Source organism: Rhincodon typus, chromosome 20 (genome assembly GCF_021869965.1).
Source record: "Rhincodon typus isolate 14 chromosome 20, sRhiTyp1.1, whole genome shotgun sequence".
NCBI lineage: Eukaryota > Metazoa > Chordata > Chondrichthyes > Orectolobiformes > Rhincodontidae > Rhincodon > Rhincodon typus.
This window is the reverse complement of record NC_063351.1, coordinates 13,396,190-13,415,928: the sequence shown is the minus strand read 5'-3', so window position 1 is coordinate 13,415,928 and position 19,739 is coordinate 13,396,190. Positions and strand designations below refer to the sequence as shown.

Sequence of the window (19,739 nt, the reverse complement as noted above, 5' to 3'; positions counted from 1 at the left end):
TCATGGTGGGCACGGTGGCTCAGTGGTTAGCACTGCTGCCTCATAGCACCAGGAACCTGAGTTTGATTCCACCCTCAGGCGACTGTGTGTGTGGAGTTTGCATGTTCTCCCCGTATATGCATGGGATTTCTCTGGGTGCTTCAGTTTCCTCCCACAGTCCAAAGATGTGCAGGCTAAGTGGTTTGGCCATGCTAAATTGTCCATAGTGTTCAGGGATGTGTAGATTAGGTGGGTTATAGGGGGAATGGGTCTGGGTGAGATGCATTGAGGGTTGGTGTGGACTTGTTGGGCCGAAGTGCCTGTTTCCACACTGTGATACTATGCAGCAAAAGGTCCAATGGCCTCTCAAAAATAATCATGACCAATGAATATAACTCTACCACTGAGGTCACACAATACTCAATGAACCACACCCCATCACTAACCTGTCCACAATGTGTATTAATCACCACTCGTAACTCATCATTAAAATTCACTTTTCCCTCAAATAATTAGCACTTCTATAAGTCTCACATTCACACCTCACAGCTTGCACACAATGTCAGTCACTCAATCATCACAAAAACATTACACCACACTCATTGACACATTTCCTTCTTCCTTGTAGAACAAAGTAGCACATAATTTATGAAGGCATCAGGATGTTACGAGGGTAGTTGCATATCCAGACTACTGGGCAGAAGATGGTGGCAGTCGTAACCACTCAGAAATGATAGAACATGTTGGTGTCTTCAATCCTAAACCATGGTCTCCCATCCCACTTTGTCCTCTGCCACAATTTTTTCTCATTTACGAGCTGTAGATGATGTATGCATGCACTTCTTGCTTCCCTCACTTCATCCCAACCCTATCTTTGTATCTTTCTCCTTTCACATGCCCATACTGCCATTTTGTCAAGCCATGGGGGAGCAGCAACTGGCAGAAGACCAAGAAATCAGTGATGAAGGAGGAAAAACAACACGTCTCCCTCTCACACCTTCCAGCTTAGACTCTGGCACTGTGCATAATTTAGGGATAGCATAGAGGAGAAGATATTGGTAGTGAGACACTGGATACATGTGGCCTGCAGACAGGGTAGGGGAAAATCATTTGGGAGCAGGGCAGGGTAGTGAAATGTGCCAGTTTCCTGAAGGTCAAAGAACTCAGGTGAGCACCGAGTTACAGAAGAACACTGATGGGGATGCACAATGAAATGCTTGGCACATTGGCAAGCCTGCACACAACATTATGGCACATGGAGAAAATCAGCTACTGTGGACTCGTAGGAACGAAGGCATTATGACTGCTGTCGCAATACAGGGCATTGATTCGCATGGTTCCCTGCATATGGGCACAAACCAGCTGCATATTAAGGGAATGGAATTCCTTTCGTTGAAGTACATCTGAGAGCTGACATATGAGTCTTGCAAAGTACCCTATACCATGGAGAAACCTGTAATCTTGGTGAAGTTGTAAACTTATTCCGCCCACTGCTCTTTGCCGAGAGAGTTAAAAATATTCAACGCTCTTAGAACTTAAAGTATCAGTGACAGTGGTCAGTAATCCACACGATGTTGCAAGTATTGCTTGCCAAGCCTGGGAACAGACTGACAGATAGAATGTCATGATTACAGTGACCTTCACAGCTATTTCTTTTCCTTGCTTAAGGTTGTAGTTGTGACTACCTCAGGAGGTAGACTTCAATGAGAATATCCTTAAGCACAAAGGCCTGATAAAGTATTTATTGATCAGCTTTATGTCTAAGGATTTCTCCCTGAATACCTTGTGCAAAATAGCCTTCTGATGAAAGCTTGTTTCTTCCTCTTGCTCCCCCTTCAAGCAGCTTGTCCTGTTCTGTGTTACCTCCTTGTGATGCTTTAGCCATTGGGAGAATGCATACTACTGCCTCTAGGTCTGGGAGCAACTGGTCTGTATAGAATCCTTGAAGTCAGGACAAAGTCCTTCAGCAGGTATTCACAACTCCCTGGGACTACAACAATTTTAAGTAAGTCTGGAAGTCACCAAACACTGACATAATCACAACATTAGTCCAGTAGAAATAAGTCAGCAACTAATCTCAAGGTTGTCAATGATCCCTGTAATTAACACAGGTGAAACTGTCATGACTGCCTACACTGTACACTTCCAGTGCATGCTCACCGTGCATGCACACAATCACCGCAATGGTACCTGATGTAACTTGTACCAGTATATGGACACTTACATTGCAGATGCCATTTCATACCACTGAATCCCCATAGCATTCGAAAAAACAAGGTCACCTATACAAATTTTGTGGCTTTTATCACCTTTTGGATGATCCTGTTTAATATATAGTATGGAATTTCAGCAAGAATTCCACTCCTGACTAGATTTCCACCATCCCAAGGGAGCAAAATCAAGGCAGGGAAGGTATTTAAAAGCCTACTGCAGCTAAAATGGCCAAAAGCATGAGCTCATGGTAACACAGGCTACAACTATGCAATTTGTATGGGGCCCAGTTCGCTCAGTTTGTGGTTTGTGATGAAGAGTGATACCACAGCACAGGTTCAATTCCTGCACTGGCTGAAGTCACCATGAAGGTCCCAATCTCACCCCAAACGTCACCTCCTCACCTTAGGCATGGTGAACCTCAGATTAAACTCGCCACCAGTCCTCTCTCCCTAATGAGAGAGCAGACCTACAGCAACTTTACCTGTATGAAACTTAATGGATGCAAATTAGCCCTTTAAGACATGGGATAATCCAATTTGTACACACTCTGTATCTACTGATCTTTCAAATGCAGGTTTATATCCAAACTGACCTGTGCCTTTCTTTCCACAGATGCTGCATATTTTCAACATTCTCTGTTTTTGTTTCAGATTTCTGGCATTTGCAGGTTTGTTTTTCTTTTTAGTCATAATAGCAGGAAGCTATTTTTGCATGGAAAATTAACGTACTTAGTACATATTCAGACAACTTCAGAAAGCCATGGTGAGGACATGCTCATGTTCATGACCATATTTATCACTTCAGTCATTTGGGGTTTAAAGTAAATACGTGTAATTTCAGGTAAGATCAGCAAAAGTTGCAACAAGCCAACAAGCTCAAAATATCTTGCAAGAAATGTTTTATACTAAAGACATCTCTGGGTGCAATAAATGTGCTGGCCTACTTAGTAAATCTCTAACGTATAATTGTCCTTTAGCAAGAAATCTTGAGAATGTAGGTGGAATGTTACCCATCCTATCAAGAGTGCTTTGTTCCTAAATCTTGCTAGAGGTATGTCGAAAGGGGCAAGGGATACCTGGCCAGTCTTGGCAGTTGTGGTCACGATTTGTTTTTTATGGAAGCATCGACAATAGGCACATCAAAATGGAGGCCTCCTTAATCTCCAACCCAACAGCAGCCCTTTCAATGGGCCTTCTTCCTGTATCATGCTAGCAATCTTTTGGATCAGATTTCTGTTCCAGGGAAGTTTCTTTGCTAAAGGTGAGGAAGTGTGGGATTTCTGCTTGTTGCATTGACTTCATAGTGAATTGGATCCACTTTCTTAGGTTAGGCTTAATAAATGTGCAGGATGGCAGGATCACTGCCATAAAAAGGTGGCAAATATGAGCCAAGGAGTCCTAGACTCAACACTGGATTCAATAATTTAGGAAAAAAAAAACTGAAAGAACTATAGATGCTGTAAATCAGAAACAAAAATAGAAATTGCTGGAAAAGCTCAGTAGTTCTTGGCAGCATTTGTGGAGAAAAATCAGAGTTAACGTTTTGGGTTGACTGACCCTTCCCCCTTCTGAGGAAGAGTCTCTTGACTCAAAACGTTAAACTCTGATCTCTCTCCACAGATGCTTCCAGACCTGCCTAGCTTTTCCAGCAATTTCTATTTTTGTGTCAATAACTTCAGAGCCTGATTCCATCCATCCATGATTTTTACTGACTCCACACCCAGTCATGTTATGACATGGGTGGCTTTTAGCATAGTCACACATTCTCACACACTCTTAGGCCCATTATCACATTATATGGGTTGCATTCAGTACAGCTTACCCATTTTCTCCTACTGTTGGTTTTTAGTATCACTTACTCAGCTTTTCTTCAGTCCTACTATCCATAAGCTTCTTGTTTACATACCCCTTCACATATCTCACTTTCTCTGCACTCTGTCTCTGCCCATCCACTCACCCCTCCCCTTCTCTCCAATCCCCCCAGCTTCGGCATCAGCATAAATATCACATTTTCCTGGGGGCTAACAGTTCTGATGAACAATCACCAGACTCAAAATGTCGGTTCTGCTTCCTTCCCACAGATGCTGTCAGACCTACTGAGTTTCTTCAGCAATTTCTGCTTTTGTTTCAGATCTCCAGCATCAGGAGTTCTTTATTTAAAGGATTCAGTACTTCCTGCACACAAATATGTAATTGGTTATCAATACTGCTTATTTGGAAAGATTTTAAAATGTTGCATAAAAGAAATAGTGACAATGCTTCATGGCATAATTGGACTGATGACATATTCAATCATTGTTTTAAATAAACGTTATTGGTGTGGTATGAAGACTCTATTTAATCTGACAATCAAAGATGTAAAATTATTTCCAAAATAAAACATCATTCAAAATTTAAAAATTGCAGAACTATTTACACATACTTACATTTTCAGCTCTGAGTCTCCATCTAGTCATATATATGAATTCCATTGTATGATCCTTCCCCATAATTTCCCCATTGCATAGAACATCAAGCTATGGGAATAAAAATTAGACATATTTATTTTACAAACAGGGGTAAGATTCCTCTTCCAGCATAATGTTCCTTTTTCTTTAACCATTGCCCTATAAGCAGAATACAAAATTTTGAAATTTGCAATTTCTGAGAATGTAATATATGTTTGTAGAATATCGATTGCAGAGAAATAGAGGCATTCTTTTGTTAAGCAGAAAGCTTCACCCCAATATACTATTTGTTTTTTTGACAAACAAGTACACATGTATACACATTCACATGTAAAACAATTCCAACGAGATTAAATTCAAGACAAAAGAAAGTTGCAAGATATTCTTCAACGCTGGCCAGAAATCAACCCTCTTTTTATAACGGTAACAATAAAAAGTGATGGCAAAAGAGTCTACACAATTCAACTAAGATATCAACAAAATCATGGTTTGGAATTCAACGCTGTCCCGATAGGGAGGTTGCTGGTGGGGAGGGCATTTAATCAAGTGGGAAGAGGTGAATGGGGTCCCTGCTCCCTTACAGCCGGCACCATGAATAAGTCCATGGCAGGAAGGCCCATGGACAGACTTCCTGCCCCATTGCCAGACCCACTTAATTTTGTGTCATTAAATGTCAGATTAAGGCAATGGCCTAAAAACCAGAAAGTGGAATGAGGCCCAAAAGCTGTCTTTTGGCCAACACAGATGCAATCAGTTCAGTGGCCTCCTTCTGTCTATGATCTATCTTTAATGGAGATGATAAGTCTACTCACTAGCTGGAGAGCTGGCAACAGCTCCACATTAATTCTGCTGCCACTGGTATTAGTTCAGGAACAGGCAGGAGGCTAGCCATATGGGAAGTATGCCAAGTAAGGGGTTGTTTTTGGGATTCTAGAGTGGACAGCTGGGGAACGTCCCTTGTGGCCAGGTACCTAGGGCTGGTCAAGGAACCCTGAGAAGGGGTGGGGAGAGGTACAGTGGAAGCCACTCCTTCCTTTGTTGTTTCTTTGGGAGTGTGCTCCTACCCAGACCTATGGTCTAGGATCAGCAACGATATTAGGCCTTGAGTAAGTGTTGGACTGACAGCAACCACTGCCTCAGTAATGATCCTGCTGTACTATACAGCAATCAGCCTCTGACTGGCTCACTGCTCTTGGCTAGTGGGACTTTCTCGCTCCTCTCCTGTGGTTCTTGATCCCAGGGAAGGCCTCCCACTGCCCAGTTAGGAGTGTGTTTTAATGCAGTGGTTCTTCCCTAAGAGAAGCAATGTGGAGCTCTTGCCAGCTCTCCAGCTATTGGGCAGACTTATTACCTCCATTAAAAATGGCTCATAGAAATTTACAGCACAGAAGGACACTCAGTTCATCATATCTGTTTTGGCCAAAAGACAGCTTTTTAATGTCATCCCGCTTTCCAGTTTTTAATCTATTGATTTTAATTGCAACAAAGGTCCCCTTTCTCTGTCCCCTTTCAGAAAGTGAGTTCCTCTGCCTGCTATCCTGTATTAGGCAAAACAAATTCTCAACTCTAATCTTTCTACCAGTTATTTTAAATGGAGATCCCCTCTTGTCTAAGGAAAATAGATTCTTCTTCTCCACTCAGTCTAGGCCACAGATAATTTTGTTCAGCTGAATCAAATCTTTTTGAAGTCTCCTTTTTTTCCTAGCAAAGTACCCAATCGTTCTTCATATATTTTCTATTGTTATCATTACCCTCCTGAATGTCCTTTGTACTCCCTCAAGTCTGATCACATCATTCTTGTATCAAGATCAATTCTTGTTTCGCTACTCAAAACATGTTGTCTAAAAACTGTTTATCACAATACCTCCTAATAGCTCATTGGGTAAATGTACTGTCAAGTAACAAAAAGCCACAAAGATGTGGGAGCTTCTATTTGCTCATGGGATGTGAACATGACTGGCAAGGCCAGCATTTAATGCCCATCCTCAACTGCCCTTAAGAAAGTGGTGGTGAGCCCCAGCATCTTGAACTGCTGTCATCTCTGTAGTGCTAGTAGCAAGGATTTCCAGGATTTTGACCCAGCATGATAGCAGAGAAAATTAATGTATATAGTAATTATTCCGACAACTTCGAAAAACTGTAAAGAGGAAGCAAACGAAGGTTCACGTCCATATTTATGACCATCTTTTTTTGTTCATTCATGATAAGTGTCACTGGCTGGGCCAGCATTTATTGTTCATCCTTAATTGATCAGTATAGATTGTAAGTGAGCTGCCTCCTTGAACTGCTGCAATCCTTGGTATGTAGGACCCATATTGTTGTCAGAATTTCCTGTCCCAGGCTGTGACCCAGCAATGATGAAAGAATGGCAACATAATGACGGTGTATGGCTTCGAGAAGAACTTGCAGGTGGTGGTATCTGCTGCCCTTGTCCTTCTGGGTGATGGTGACCTGTGGGTTAGGAAGCTGCTGTTGAAGAAGCCTTGATGAGTATCTGCAGTTCATCTTATAGATGGTACTCACTGCAGGATTCCTAGTGCCTGACTTGCTCATGTAGTCACTGAATTTATATGGCTTGTCCAATACAGTTTCTGGTCAATAGTAACTCCAGGATGTTGATAGTGGAGTATTCAGTGATGGTAATGCCATTGAACATCAAGGAAGGATGATTAGATTGTCTCTTATTGGAGATGGTTATTGTCTGGCACTTGTGAGGCACAAATGCTACTTGCCACTTTTCAGTCCAAGTCTGGAGTGGTCCAGGTCTTGCTACAGATGGACACGGACTGCTTCATTATCTAAGGTGTCATGAATGCTCCTGAACATTATGTAACCATCAAGGACATTCCCATTTCTGACCTTATGACGAAGGGAAGGTCACTGATGAAGCAGCCGAATATGGCTAGGCCTCAGATACAACCCTGAGGAACATCTGCAGAGATGGCCTGGAGTTGAGATGATTGACGTCCAATACCACAACCTTTTTCCTTTGTCTTAGGGTATGACGCAAGCCAGGGAGAAATTTCCCTGATTCACGTTGACTCCAGTTTTGCTAGAGCATCTTAATACTCATTCAAATGTGGCCTTGCTGTCAACAGCAGTATCTCTCACTTAAATTCTGGAGATAGTTCTTTTACCATGTTTTGTCCAAGTTTATAATGAGGATATAGGCTGCGTGGCCCTAGCAGAACCAAATGTCGGCGACATTGCATATCCTCAAACTGCAAGATCTGGTCCCTTTGGGCAAAAATATCAAATTTGAGACAGAGTTTCTTGAAGAAACTCCGATCCACCAGTAAGAACATACATGAAGTTATTAGAAGGCAATAAAGATAATTCAGTGGATATAATACAATGTTATTGCACAGTTTGTAATTTTCTCCTTTTTACATAAAACCTTATTTTAAGACAGAGACATTTCAATTATTAAGAATTCAATTATTGGAACTCATCTCCCAGCTAGGAGAGTAAATAGTATAGTGGGTAGAATGAAACTTGTAAGGCGAGGAGTTGACTTACAGGCCTAAGTTTGGAAGTACCAGAGACAGCAAAAGAGAGAAGATGGGAATGGGGATAAATAAGTTAGGGAAGGCTTGAATGTTGGCAATGAATAAATAAATGGCTCACTTCCAATGGGCAAGAAAGAGATACGGTCAGAGTTAAATTGTATGTATGTAAATACACAGTATAGTGAACAGAATTGGGGAACTGGAAGCAGAAATTGCTCTGGGGATATGACATAGTAGCATTGACAGAAACCTGGTTTAAACCAGAACAGACTGGATACTTAACATTCTGGGTTTTAAGGCTTTGTGTAGACACAGGGTGGGTAAAAAGGGAGGAGGTGTAACAGTCTTGATCAAGGCTGATGGAGGAAAGATCAGATGTAAAGAATAGAGTGGGGCCAATAAGGAACAAGCAGGGTAAGCCATTCACTAAAACAAGGGGCATGGCAGAGGTATTCACTTAATACCTCTCAAATTTGATTCTGTCTTTACCAAATTAGAAAATGGTTGTCCTGTTTTTTTCGACAGGACATACTTGGGCAAATTTCCACATTGTCAGGAGATTTTTGATGTTGTAGCTTTACTGGAACAGCTTGGCGGGAGATGCAGCCAGTGAGTATAGGTCTTCAGGGCTATTGCTGAAATGTTGTCAAGGACTTTAGTCTTTGCAGTGTCCAGTACTTTTTACCATGTGGAGTGAATCAAGTTGGTTGAAGACTGGCTGGGGACCTCAGGAAGAGGCCAACATAGATCATTCATTCAGCATTTCTGGCCAGTTGCAAATGTTTCAGTCTTATCTTTTGCATTGATATAATGGGCTCCCTTATTTTTTAGGTTGTAGATATTTGTGAAGCCTCCTCGTCCAGTGAATTATTTAATTGTCTACTACCATTCATCTCTTGATATGTCAAGACAGCAGAACTTAGATGTGATCTGTTAGTTGCAGTGTCAGTTACTGCTGTCTAAGACATGCTGCTTCCACTATTGGGCACACAAGTAGTCCTGTGTTGCAGCCTCACCAAGTGGACAACTCATTTGTAGTTATGTCTGGTGCGTCTTCTGGCATGGCCTCCTGCAGTCTTCATTTAACCAGGGTTGATCCTGCAGTATTATGGTAAAGGTAGACTGGCAGATAAGACAAAGTTGCAGACTGTGGTTGAATGCAATTCTATGACTGCTGATGGCCTACAACGTGTTATGACTGCCCAGTCTCGAGTTGCTTGATCTGTTTGAAATCTACTCCATTTACACTTGATGATAGTGGTACACAACAGAAAGGAGGGAAACCTCAATGTGAAGATAGGGCTTAATCTCTATGACAACACTGCAATGGCAATTTTACCATTATTGTTACGGAGAGATGCATTGGTGACAGGTCAATTGGTGAGGACCTAGTTAAGCAGGTTTTTCCCTCTTTTTGGTTCCCTCACCACTTGCCAAACAGCTAGTACAGCAACTGTGATCTTAAGGAGGTGGCCAGCTCAGTTAGAAGTGGTACGATTGAGCCATTCTTCATAATGGACATTGAGGACCCATAACCAAGCACATCCTTGCTGCTCTCAGTGCATCTTTCAATTGGTATTCAACCTGCTGGAATCCTGATTCATCAGCTGAGTGCTAGAGAAGTGATTTTATATGGTAACAGCAGGAGCTTCCTTGCATATTTTTGACTTGATGTCATGAAACTTCATGGAATCCAGAGTGAACGTATAGGTTCCCAGGACGAGTCCCCCTTATCTGTAAACAACCATGTCCACTTCTTTTGGTACTGCTGACCTGTTTGTCAGATGGTGACAGTGATGTCTGGAATATTGTGAAGTATGATTCGGTGAATATACTATATCAAGCTGTTGCTTAACTAGTCTGAGGGTCAGACCTCTGTATCACTTAACTGCAGCAGTGGCATTTAAGGGGTGGGCACGTGGTTAATATTACATTGAAAGAGAAGAACAAGAGTACGTCATATTGCTCCTAGAATTTAATCTGATATTCACTGAGATCTTGGTTGATCTGTTACCCAACTCCATATACCCGCCTTTGCCCAATACCTCGTAATACCTTTGGAAAACAAAAATCTAGTAATCTCAGATCTAAAATTAAATAAATTTAGCATAAATTACTGTTTGCAGAAGAGAGTTTAAACTTATATCAGTCTTTGTGTGCAGAAGTGATCTGGCTGTATTTTTAAAACTTCTCTGGCGAGATGAAGGGGAAGGGGAAAAGCAGAAGATGCATAAGAGCAGATTTAGGGATGGGGATTCATTCTAGCAGTTCTGTCCCACTTTATCTGCTATATTGGGCTATATCCCCAGAAAGTGTTATGACAGAGACAAGGGAAATCAAGCTTAAACTGTTTGCTGTTTTTCTCTTATAAGATCCTTTATAATAACAGATTCAACCTATGTGTTCCTGTTATTAATTTTCACAGGAAGATGAAATCTGGGGTGATGTTTTCTGTTCCAAGTACCTCCATTACCCTATTCCTGATTGGTTACAAAATTATAAACATATCAGTAATGTGTCAAAAATATCATTTTTGTAGCAAGTTCACACAGATGATATCATGAATCGTCTTTCCTCAGCGTCCCTTGTAACAATTATTATGAAGAAGGATTTTGTGCACTCCAGAATGGCCTATTTCACGTTAATGAGGGCTGGCACTTCAGGCTCTGGAAAACACCCACAGATCAAATGCAATTACCCATTCAGTCAGTTGAAAGATGCAATGGTGCATTAGTTGGTTTCTCCTCAATTAAAAAAAAACGTTTACTTATCATTTCTTTATGACGACAGTGATCTTTTACATTTTAGTGCTTCCTATATTGCTATCGAAATTCTATATTAAAAGTCAAATAATTTGTTGAGACAAATGTAAGACACAAAAATTTTAAAAATATTTTTCCTTTTAAAATAAGTTTAGTAAATCTCAGCTACCAAGGTAAGTAAAATTCAGGATCATCTTTAAAAATAGCTGTGCACAAAACCATACATATATTTGAATAATTCCACTGAATAACCGAGAACAGTACTGACGAAGACTGACGGATATGCTGATTGAATCAGATATCAGATTCTCTTCCAATTTTCTTTGTTGAATCAAAAAAAACCACTAAGCAATAATTCAGTTACTTCAATCTTATTAGGCCTAGAAGAAGCTCTGAGGAAAAAACAAATTTATATTCAGGCATATTTTGCTTCAGTTGACACAATAGTCTAAGTATGTGTCTGTATGTACCATGACCTTGTCAGGCACATTGGTCTGATCATTCAAAATAAGGATTGTGATCTTCAGCCTTACATGCAGCTACAAAATGTCTGTAAAACAAAATCCTATTTTAAGAAGATGAATAACATTTTCAAGACAGAGTCAGAGCATCAAGTGTTTGTGTGTATCAAATGAATGGATAACTAAATTAAATGGACTACACTGGTACTCTTTTCCCCATTGTGTACATATACAGACAGAGCAAATGCTCACAAAGTTAAACATTCAACTTATGATCTTTTGCAGTCTCACCTCACAAGTGCTAGGAAGTTTTAATTTCAAACTCAGAAATTTTTTTATAGTTCCAACTGTGACTCTTGTTGAGCAGCGAATAAATTTCTTCATTAAGCCCTGTTGAAATAAAACAAGACGAATTCTGTTAGCAGCCAAAGTCCATCATACTAGGTATTGCATTGTGGTTTCTGTTTCTTATACGCTGAACTTCAAATTCTGATAACCATATGTTGCAAAAAATAACACAAGCTCACTATGGCTATTCATGAAAAGAAATAAAATTGACCAGTGACCATAGTAAAGTGTAATTATGATAATGAAGGTAATATAATAAAATTAATTGTTTTCTGGTTACTTCTTGTTGTCCATTGTGGTATGCTGGATGGCAATAGCTTGGAAAAATACATTACTGTACAAGCCCTCCAGCTCTCCTGGCTTCAAGTCCAACCTGCTCCAGAGGTGTGTCATAATATGCCCGAACAGACCGATCAAAAATATCTACAAGCTCCTCTTTGGCACCTTGAGGTTCTGGCTACATAAAATATGAAAGGGAAAACCTACTCACGATACACTGTCACAATGTGTTGCATCAAGATTGGTTGGATCATGAATTAAAAAAGGAAACTCTAGGAATCATTGCTGACATGTAAAATAGACTATTTGAGCTTGTTCAGTATTAAAAAGCTTGCCTTACATCAAGGATTTTGCTGATTTAAGATGTAAATGTTCTTTTAGTTGCAGGACTGTGTGGTTGTTAAGTATTTAAAGTGGAGAGATGAGGAGCTGCCACGGGCATGCATGCTCATAAACTGTTTATACACTCACTGGGATGACACACAATCCTTCTGTATGTCTGCAGCAGGAAAACATTCACAAATGGAGGGAGCACAATATCAGGAGGCTCACCCCCTTTAAGGAGGAGGGTGTTGAAGATACCAGGAGGACCGTGACCAAGCCTGCATGAAATGGAGAAACTGGAGGATGCCTCCAGACTGCTGTTGATAAACAGATATGCAGGACTAATTCCTGAGACATTATTTAGAGAAGGAATTTGCATAACCATCACCAAAGTGTTTCTGCCTTCACTGCGGGTCCCTGCAACATGTCCTAAACTAAAAAGAGGAGACAGCTCATTGTCAGCTCTACTTTTAGCCCCATCTCTGCAGATAGTGACTTAGAATCCTTACCATGCCATTCACATGTATCCTCCATTAGCACAGACACATTCACCTGAGCGGATGCACATTCTAGATTTGGCTCAGAGTCACAATCTGGTGAGCGTATCACTGACACATGCCCATGATTGATAGACAATGTGACAGCGAAAGTCCCTGACACTCAGGTATTTGCTGCAGAACAGACACTTGCTAATTCTCATGTGGATGGATGACAAGCCTCAGGAATCAGAGAGCTGATGGAGATGCAAAAACAGGAAGGAAAACATCTGACAGAAATGCCAGAGTGCAAGCACATACTAAAGTGAAAGGTGGAAGAGCCTGTCCAAATTCTGTCTGCTTTCATGGTTCTGTCATGTAAGTACTTGACTGTCTCCATGGAAAAGATGTAACTGCATTGGAGAGTCACGTCCAACAGAATATGCAGTAGCTGCCAGATATGTACCCAGACCATCACTCCATTATGGCAGCCATGGATGCCATGCAGCAATGACTAGGTAAGGGGCTAGGGGTGCAGGTGCCTTGACCTCCCTTCAAGTGGTCCATCTCCTAAAGGAATTAGGGAGATACCGTCATGCACCAACAGGAAAGACGAGATCCAGCAAGGCACCCCGGAGAGTTGTTGCTAGGACACTCCAAGGGTGCCCTGCTGCTCCACCTCTTTTTTAACTGTAACCCCATCACCTCCAGCAGGTTTGGTCATAGAGGCTGCATTTGGGGAACCTGCATTTGTATAGGAGACTCTCAGCAGGCCAGGGCATTCCAGGCCTCAGAACAACAGAGGATTTTCACCAAAGTAATCAAGGGCAACATTGTACAGCAGTCAGCAGGCTGCCTGCACCTCAGCTGAGGGTGGGGGACCTGCATCTAAGCATAATGGTATGCAAAGAAAAGTAAGACATTCAAAAGGCACAATGACAGCACAGGTTTTTAACCACTGTATAGAAGAAAAACAACTGTAAATAAAAGCAAAATTCTGTGGAAGCTGGAAATCTGAAATGCTGGAGAAACTCAACAAGTCTGGCAGAATCTGTGGAAAGAGAAACAGTTACCATTTCAAGTCCAGTATGATGGACTGGTGAGATGGTCTTTTAATGACGTGCAGGTATATGTAAAAGGGTTCCCTAAAATTTGCTGTTAGTAAGGTCAACCCACTTCTAAAGTTCAGAAATATTATGCCTCTTATTATCAGAGCAGTACAGTGGCTCAACGGTTAGTACTGCTGCCTCACAGCACCTGCGACCTGGATTTGATTCCAGCCTTGGGTGGCTGTCTGTGTGGAGTTTGCACATTCTCCCTGTGTCTGCATGAGTTTCCTCTGGGTGCCTCAGTTGCCTCCCACAGTTCAAAGATGTGCAGGACTGTGCATTGGTCACAATAAATTGCTCTGTAAATTGCTTTGGGAGACATCACAAGATTCCACTCACTATTTCTGACAAGCACTTCCTAAGTACAAAAAGCATTTAAATCATGATGATATTTCATGAAGAGTTTTAGAAATAGAAGGAGATGAAAACAGTGTTATGTTCTTAGAATGGACAGTCACAGCCACTTTTGTCTGGCAAGATTCTCAATGCCGTTTATCTCCATCATCGCTTCTACGTAAATTCTACTGCAAGCCTCAAAGGCATTAAATCAACACTATTGATTATTTTAACATTCACTGAAAGAACCTCCATTTTAGAGTAAACTCTTAAGTGAAGAAAAAGATGTGTCAATACCTTTACAGTATTATCTCCTGATTGGCCATTGTTGCGAAGGCAATCTAGGCAAATGGCAATCTGTGGATCACTTCTATGATAATCTTGATCTTCTTGGTCCTCTTCCTCTTCTATTTTAGCTTTTTTGGCTTTGGGGCCTTCATTATCTTTTTAGAAGCACAGATAATTATTTTAAAATATGTTCAATAAATAAGTCATGGCAACAATTTTATCATAAGTAATTTTCTGAGGTGTAATATTTTATTTCCAAAATGTTCTTCTTTATCTCGTATAATCATTATAAAATTTGGAAGATTACAGCATCAAATATTCAATGATTTACACAGACCCCTACATGACTGAAAGCTTTGTGATCGAAGTTAATTAGCTGAAAACAGATAAGAACTGAAAGAAAATTGCATCAGTTACTGGTTGAATGGTCTACTCCTGCTTGTTAATCTTTGATTGTTACTTAGAGCAGTATAATTTATAGGAAGGGGAAATTGTAGCATTCCATGTTGTATTAAAATCGTTCGTATGAAATGACTCATTGCTGCCAATACCTTACACACATTTTCTGTGCAGTTGATCAGAGTTACCTGTTTACGTACAAATTTCCATAGCAATTAATTATACTTTGTAAAGTTTCATCTTTATAGAATTCCTTCCCTAGTATGCTTCAAAATGAAACCGCAGGACTTTGCTGGATATCACACATAAAACACAGCTTTAGTAATAAACACTAATTTGACAACTAGTTTGATTTATCATACAGATCGTGTGCAACATGAAAACACTGACATCAGGGAAAGAAGGGTTCGTCTCTTAGGCTAGAGTTATGGCACAGTGCTAAAACTAAGTATAAGCTTTATGCTGCACCAGGCCATTATAGTTGACCTGGCAATATTTGGTCAGGTGTCTGAATGATCCCAGTATAAACATCTTCAACATCTCAACACCGACAACCAAGCTTGATTAAAACCCAATTCATCCTGTCCATAACTTAAGAAACTGTTGTACACTTATTATGCATTTTCTCCTCCTCTCCTTTTTAAGTCTCTTTGCTCTTCACCACGAGCCTACTGAAGTTCCCATTGGCCTACCAGACCAAAGGGCTGCTCTCTCATTGGACAGAGGTGACTAGGGTCACTATGCCTCAGGCGAGGGGAGAGGTTGAGAAGGCAGGACCTTCACGGTAATCCCAGTTATTGCAGGAACTGAAGCCACTCTGTTGGAATTCATTGCAAACTAGTTGTCCAGCCAACTGAGCCAAATGACTCCCCATGAGCCTACCATGCCTCATTTGAATAGTAATACAAATAGAAATACGTATGAACATATGAAATAAGAACTGAAACAGACCATTCTGATCCTTGGGTCTGTTTAGCCATTCAATGAAATCATGACCAATCTGAATAAAAACCAAAAGAACTGCTGATGCTGTAAATCAGGAACAAAAACAGAAGTTGCAGGAAAAGCTCAGCAGGTCTGGCAGCATCTGTGAAGAAAAAAATCAGAGTTAACATTTCGGGTCTGGTGACCCTTTCTCAGAATAGTTCTGAGGAAGGGTCACCAGACCCAAAACGTTAACTCTGATTTTTTTTTCTTGACAGATGCTGCCAGACCTGCTGAGCTTTCCCAGAAACTTCCGTTTTTGTTCATGACCAATCTGGTTGTGTTTCTAATACCATATTTCATCTACTCCTGTTAACCAGTGATCCCTTTGCCCAACAAGAATCCATTCACTTCTGTGTTAAAAGTACTCAATGACCTCACCTTCACTGCCTTCTGAGGCAGTACATTTCAAAGTCGTACAACCCTTTGAGTGAAAAAATTCTCAACTCTGACCTGAAAAGGCAACTCCTAATTTTATAACAGTGCCCTCTAGTTCTGGACTGATGAACGATAAGAAATATCCTTTCCACAACCACCTTTTCAAGGCTACTCAGGATCACACACACTTCAATCTAGTCATTCCTCACTCTTCTAAAATGAGGTAGAAAGAAGTCCAGCCTGTCCAACAAAAGACAACCTGCTCATTCGAGGCATCAATCCAGACAACCTCCTCTGAACTGCCTCTAATGCATTAAAATCCTTCCTGAAATAAGGAGACCACAACTGCTCGCAGCATTTGATATATGGTCTCCATACAACTGAAGCATAATATCCCTAATTTTATATTCAATTCCTTTTGTATTAAACAATACTGTCCCATTAGCTTTTTATGACTCATGCATAAGACTTTTGCTCAATCAAACTAGCTATATCCATCCGCAACTTCCTTTTCTCTTTTTCATAAAATGCCTTCTTACCTATCTTAGTGCCATTCAAGTACTTAGATACCATGTCTTCTCTCCCCTCATCTAAGTCATTGAAATACGTTATAAAATGTTAAGGCCCCAGCATAGACCCCTGTAGACGTCTACTCATCAGAAAGTGCCAATTAGACAAAGAACCATTGTACATACTCTGTTACAACAAGGTGCAGGGCTGGATGAACACAGCAGGCCAAGCAGCATCATAGGAGCAGAGAGGCTGACGTTTCGGGCCTAGACCCTTCATCAGAAAAGGGGGAGGGGAAGGGGGTTTTGAAATAAATAGGGAGAGAGTGGGAGGCGGATAGAAGAGGGATAGAGGAGAGGATAGGTGGAGAGGAAACAAACAGGTCGAAGAGGCGGGGATGGAGCCAGTAAAGGTGAGTGTAGGTAGGGAGTTAGGAAGGGGATAGGTCAGTCCAGGGAGGACGGACAGGTCAAGGGGGCGGGATGAGGTTGGTCGGTAGGAGATGGAGGTGCGGCTTGAGGTGGGAGGAGGGGATAGGTGGGAGGAAGAACAGGTTAGGGAGGCAGGGACGAGCTGGACTGGTTTTGGGATGCGGTAGGGGGAGGGGAGATTTTGAAACTTGTGAAATCCACATTGATACCATTGGGCTGCAGGGTTCCCAAGCGGAATATGAGTTGCTGTTCCTGCAACCTTCGGGTGGCATCGTTGTGGCACTGCAGGAGGCCCAGGATGGACATGTCGTCTGAGGAATGGGAGGGGGAGTTGAAATGGTTCGCGACTGGGAGGTGCAGTTGTTTGTTGCGAACCGAGCGTAAGTGTTCTGCAAAGCGGTCCCCGAGTCTCCGCTTGGTTTCCCCGATGTAGAGGAAGCCACACCGGGTACAGCGGATGCAGTATACCACATTGGCAGATGTGCAGGTGAACATCTGCTTGATGTGGAAAGTCTTCTTGGGGCCTGGGATGGGGGTGAGGGAGGAGGTATGGGGGCAGGTGTAGCACTTCCTGCGGTTGCAGGGAAAAGTGCCGGGTGTGGTGGAGCTGGAGGGGAGTGTGGAGCGGACAAGGGAGTCACGGAGAGAGTTGTCCCTCCGGAAAGCAGATAAAGGTGGGGAGGGAAAGATGTCTTTGGTGGTGGGGTCGGATTGCAGATGGCGGAAGTGTCGGAGGATGACGCGTTGGATCCGGAGGTTGGTGGGGTGGTACGTGAGGACGAGGGGGATTCTTTTTTGGTTTTTATTGCGTGGACGGGGTGTGAGGGATGAGGTGCGGGAGATGTGGGAGACACGGTTGAGGGCGTTCTCGACCACCGAGGAGGGGAAGTTACGGTCCTTGAAAAACGAGGACAACTGAGATGTACGGGAGTGGAATGCCTCATCCTGGGAGCAGATGCGGCGGAGGCGAAGGAATTGGGAATAGGGGATAGCATTTTTGCAGGAAGGTGGGTGGGAGGAGGAGTATTCTAGGTAGCTGTGGGAGTCGGTGGGCTTGAAATGAATATCGGTTTCGAGGTGGTTGCCCGATATGGAGACAGAGAGGTCCAGGAAGGGGAGAGAGGTGTTAGAGATGGTCCAGGTAAATTTAAGATTGGGGTGGAAGGTGTTAGTGAAGTGTATGAACTGTTCGAGCTCCTCGTGGGAGCACGAGGCGGCACCAATACAGTCGTCAATGTAACGGAGGAAGAGTCTGTTTTCTGCTAGCCAGTCAATCTTCTATCCATATTAATATGCAACCCCTACACCGTGCTTTTATTTTCTGCAATAACCTTTGATGAGGCCACTCATCAACTGCCTTCTGGAAATATAACATAGCACAGCTCCCTTTCCCCACACTCTATCCATATGTCCCTCCTTCAAAAAACTCCAATAAATTGGTTAAACATGATTTTCTTTTGACAAAACCATACTGATTCCTCCTGATTACCTGGAGTTTTTCCAAGTGTGCAGTTAAATCTCTTTAATGAACACTCTTCATACATTCCCCATGTCAGATGTCAAGCTAACTGGCCTAGAACTTCACGTTTTCTGTCTATCTCCCATTATGAACAGGTGGTTATATTTTCTATGTTCCAGTGTGATGGATCCCCAGCTGTATCCAGGGAATTTTGGAAAATTAACACCAATGCATCTACACCCTCATCAGCAACCTCTTTTAAGATCCAAAGATGATGTCCATCTGGAGTTTGATACTTGTCAGCCTGCAGCTCCTTCATTTTGCTTGGTAACAGTTACTTGTAATTTCCCTAAGTTGCTCTCTCCCTTTCACTTCCTGATTTGCGCATATTACTGGGATACTGTTTATATCCTCTGTAATGAACACCCCAAGAAGACTTTCCACATCAAGCAGATGTTCACCTGCACATCTGCCAATGTGGTATACTGCATCCGCTGTACCCGTTGTGGCTTCCTCTACATCGGGGAAACCAAACGGAGGCTCGGGGACCGCTTCGCAGAACACCTACGCTCGGTTCGCAATAAACAACTGCACCTCCCAGTCGCGAACCATTTCAACTCCCCCTCCCATTCCTCAGACGATATGCCCATCCTGGGCCTCCTGCAGTGCCACAACGATGCCACCCGAAGGTTGCAGGAACAGCAACTCATATTCCGCTTGGGAACCCTGCAGCCCAATGGTATCAATGTGGATTTCACAAGCTTCAAAATCTCCCCTCCCCCTACCGCATCCCAAAACCAGTCCAGCTCGTCCCCGCCTCCCTAACTTGTTCTTCCTCCCACCTCAAGCCGCACCCCCATCTCCTACCGACTAACCTCATCCCGCCCCCTTGACCTGTCCGTCCTCCCTGGACTGACCTACCCCTCCCTAACTCCCCACCTACACTCACCTTTACTGGCTCCATCCCCGCCTCTTCCACCTGTTTGTTTCCTCTCCACCTATCCTCTCCTCTATCCATCTTCTCTCCGCCTCCCACTCTCTCCCTAT

General features: G+C 42.3%; 1 protein-coding gene across 6 annotated transcripts in view; it reads right to left on the bottom strand.

The window, feature by feature from the left end:
* pcgf5b (polycomb group ring finger 5b) overlaps window positions 1-19,739 on the bottom strand; it is a 145,978-nt gene that overhangs the window by 25,363 nt on the left and 100,876 nt on the right. For all 6 annotated transcript variants that reach the window (XM_048608995.1, XM_048608996.1, XM_048608998.1 and 3 more), the window contains exons 6-8: window positions 14,541-14,686; window positions 11,663-11,761; window positions 4,619-4,708 (exon numbers count right to left, since the gene is read on the bottom strand). In XM_048608995.1, coding sequence (XP_048464952.1) covers window positions 4,619-4,708; window positions 11,663-11,761; window positions 14,541-14,686 — 335 coding nt within the window. The remainder of the gene's footprint in view (window positions 1-4,618; window positions 4,709-11,662; window positions 11,762-14,540; window positions 14,687-19,739) is intronic.